This window comes from Montipora capricornis, chromosome 7, assembly GCF_036669925.1.
Source record: "Montipora capricornis isolate CH-2021 chromosome 7, ASM3666992v2, whole genome shotgun sequence".
Lineage (NCBI taxonomy): Eukaryota > Metazoa > Cnidaria > Anthozoa > Scleractinia > Acroporidae > Montipora > Montipora capricornis.
The window spans coordinates 14,293,457-14,295,811 of record NC_090889.1 but is presented as its reverse complement, the minus strand read 5'-3'; the positions used below and the strand labels follow the sequence as shown (position 1 = coordinate 14,295,811).

General features: G+C 38.6%; 1 protein-coding gene across 1 annotated transcript in view; it reads left to right on the top strand.

The window, feature by feature from the left end:
• LOC138058247 (ETS-related transcription factor Elf-1-like) overlaps positions 1–2,151 on the top strand; it is a 40,552-nt gene extending 38,401 nt beyond the window's left edge. The window contains exon 7 of the mRNA XM_068904157.1: positions 223–2,151. Coding sequence (XP_068760258.1) covers positions 223–548 — 326 coding nt within the window. The 3' untranslated portion in view covers positions 549–2,151. The remainder of the gene's footprint in view (positions 1–222) is intronic.
• The last annotated feature ends 204 nt before the right edge of the window (positions 2,152–2,355 follow it).

The following is a 2,355-nucleotide window of genomic DNA, read 5'->3' as shown; positions in this document are numbered from 1 at the left end:
TCAAATCAATACCATCAAATCATAGGTTGGTTTTGACAAGAAGGGGAAAACCGGAGAACCCAGAGAGAAACCTCTCGTGGCAGAGAAGAAAACCAACAAATTTAACCAACATGTGACACCAAGTGTGAGAATTGAATCCTTCCATATAGGTGGGAGTCGAGTGCTCTCGAACCACTGCGCCATCCCTGTCCCCTAATCTTTTTGTTTTGTCTTGTTTTTCAGTAAGGAAAACAGTCGTGCTGTGGAAATTTATCAAAGAGCTTCTTGACAGTAACGACAGCTGTGTGAGCTGGATTTCACGTGAAGATCGGACTTTCAGATTTGTCGACTCGAAACAAGCCGCGAAACTTTGGGGTCAGCGGAAGAACAAGCGCAACATGACATATGAAAAGATGAGCAGGGCTTTGCGGTATTATTACGACCGACAAATCATGTACCACATAGACGGACAGAAACTCATGTACAAGTTTGGCGACGGAGCCACGGAAGGTGAAGAGGCAAGTGTAACTGACATAGATGGAAAAGAAAAAGTGGCTGCTGCCTCATAGAAATGAATGTGTCAAGATTGTATTAATCTTTGGAATGGAAGTTCACACGAGTTTGATCTTCTTTTTCGAATCTCACACGCAGATCTTAAATCAAACAATAAACTGATTTGTCAATATAAACTATCAACAGCTATTGAAACTAATCAAAGAATTCTCGTACACTATAACATTCGCCTCACTCCGACTAGTAAGGGAAATTTTCCTCGAGTAACTCGAAGACAATGAAAATATTTTAACAAATCCACAGTTATACTCAAAGACGCTTTACGCTTATTGCCCTTAAGGATTTTCGTCTACTGGTTTAGTTCAGCGGTAGCCAAAATCCTAGCCGTCGTCGAAGGACAGACCCTCTATAGCCTAACGCACTTTTTTTTGCAGTCATCGCGTTTTTCTTTCTATCTTTTTTTTAGATTTTTTAACTCTCATTATTCAATTATAGCAAGAATGATTCTTATGGTTATGTTTTTTAAATTTTCAATAGAAAGCTTCTAGTAGCCAAGTTAGCCAAGCTATCTTAGGCGAGGTAGAGACTATACAATTTATTGTTAACTTAAAGGCAAAAAAATGGGATAGTAATATACATATATATATATAACTCAAGATAGAAATATTCGCATTCCAACGATCGCAAAGCGTTTTGTTAGCAATTATGAGTAAGAATATTTTTAGCTAAATACATTGAAAAAATGAAAATGTATTTCCAGTTCCTTTATAATTGGACGAGAGGTTTGACAATCAGATTAAGCAACAAGCGTTCTGACATTGGGAAAGCATATGTTTATCGCAAAGGTATGAGTCACGTTTTTCAAAAGTTGGCGTCAAAAATGAGAGCAAAATGTGCTCATCAGATTAGTTTTTAAGTAATGCGAATTCGACGCTGGTTGCCCTGTACCAAATTCATTGAACTACCGAGTACAGGCAAGAAAATCTTCTGCGTTTGTGGCTTTGGTCCTGTTTATTAGCTGTATGTTTGCCCACGTTACTACGTCTGGCATTGGGTTACATGGCTTCCCATGCTTGAAATTCCGCCTTTACTTTAAAACGAATTCAGTGCGACGGTGATTTGGTTAATATATCATTCACATCCCAATTGACCCCTTTCGATTTCTTCTTGTTGAAATACAGTGAAAAATAATCTTTGATCCGTATTTTTTTTTTATAAACAGAAATTCTGTGATTGCCAGACTGCAGTGCAGTTGTGTATCAGAGATACATACAATGTCTTCCATGTGTATCAACTTAAAACGCGGGACGTGAAAGATTGGTTTCATTCTTAGATCAACAATTTTACTTTATGTTGACGCACGTACTCGTATATTATTTGCCTAGGAGTTTTCTAATGTGTTCTTGTATATTACGTAAGGTTAAAAGTAAATGATAAGATTCAAACATAGTTTATCTGTCTTGTGAATGTCTTGATTTTCCGGCCTAAGGCCTTGTTGTGTGGCAAAAGGATCGGGGCGAGTGAGGTACTCGATTGTCAGAAGTTCCTTGTCGAGAAGCCCTTTAACTTCCAGGAGTGATCAGTATGTAAATTCTCCTCACAATTTCAATGAAATGTCAGTCAGACAGGCATTGAGAATTAATAATTCTATCAGCTGAAGAGGTGTGATCTCGATATCTCGCTAGAACACCATATTCTCATGACTACCCAACAAAGCCATTCATGGTGCTAGTTAGGAGAATGAACGTTACGATCGTGGAAATAAAAGGGTTAGGAGATCGTGTTTTGTCACGCAATCATGGGAGACAGCCGATGGCCGAGACAGGTTCCCTCGACCGTTTTTCTCGATTTCGTGAAAATCGA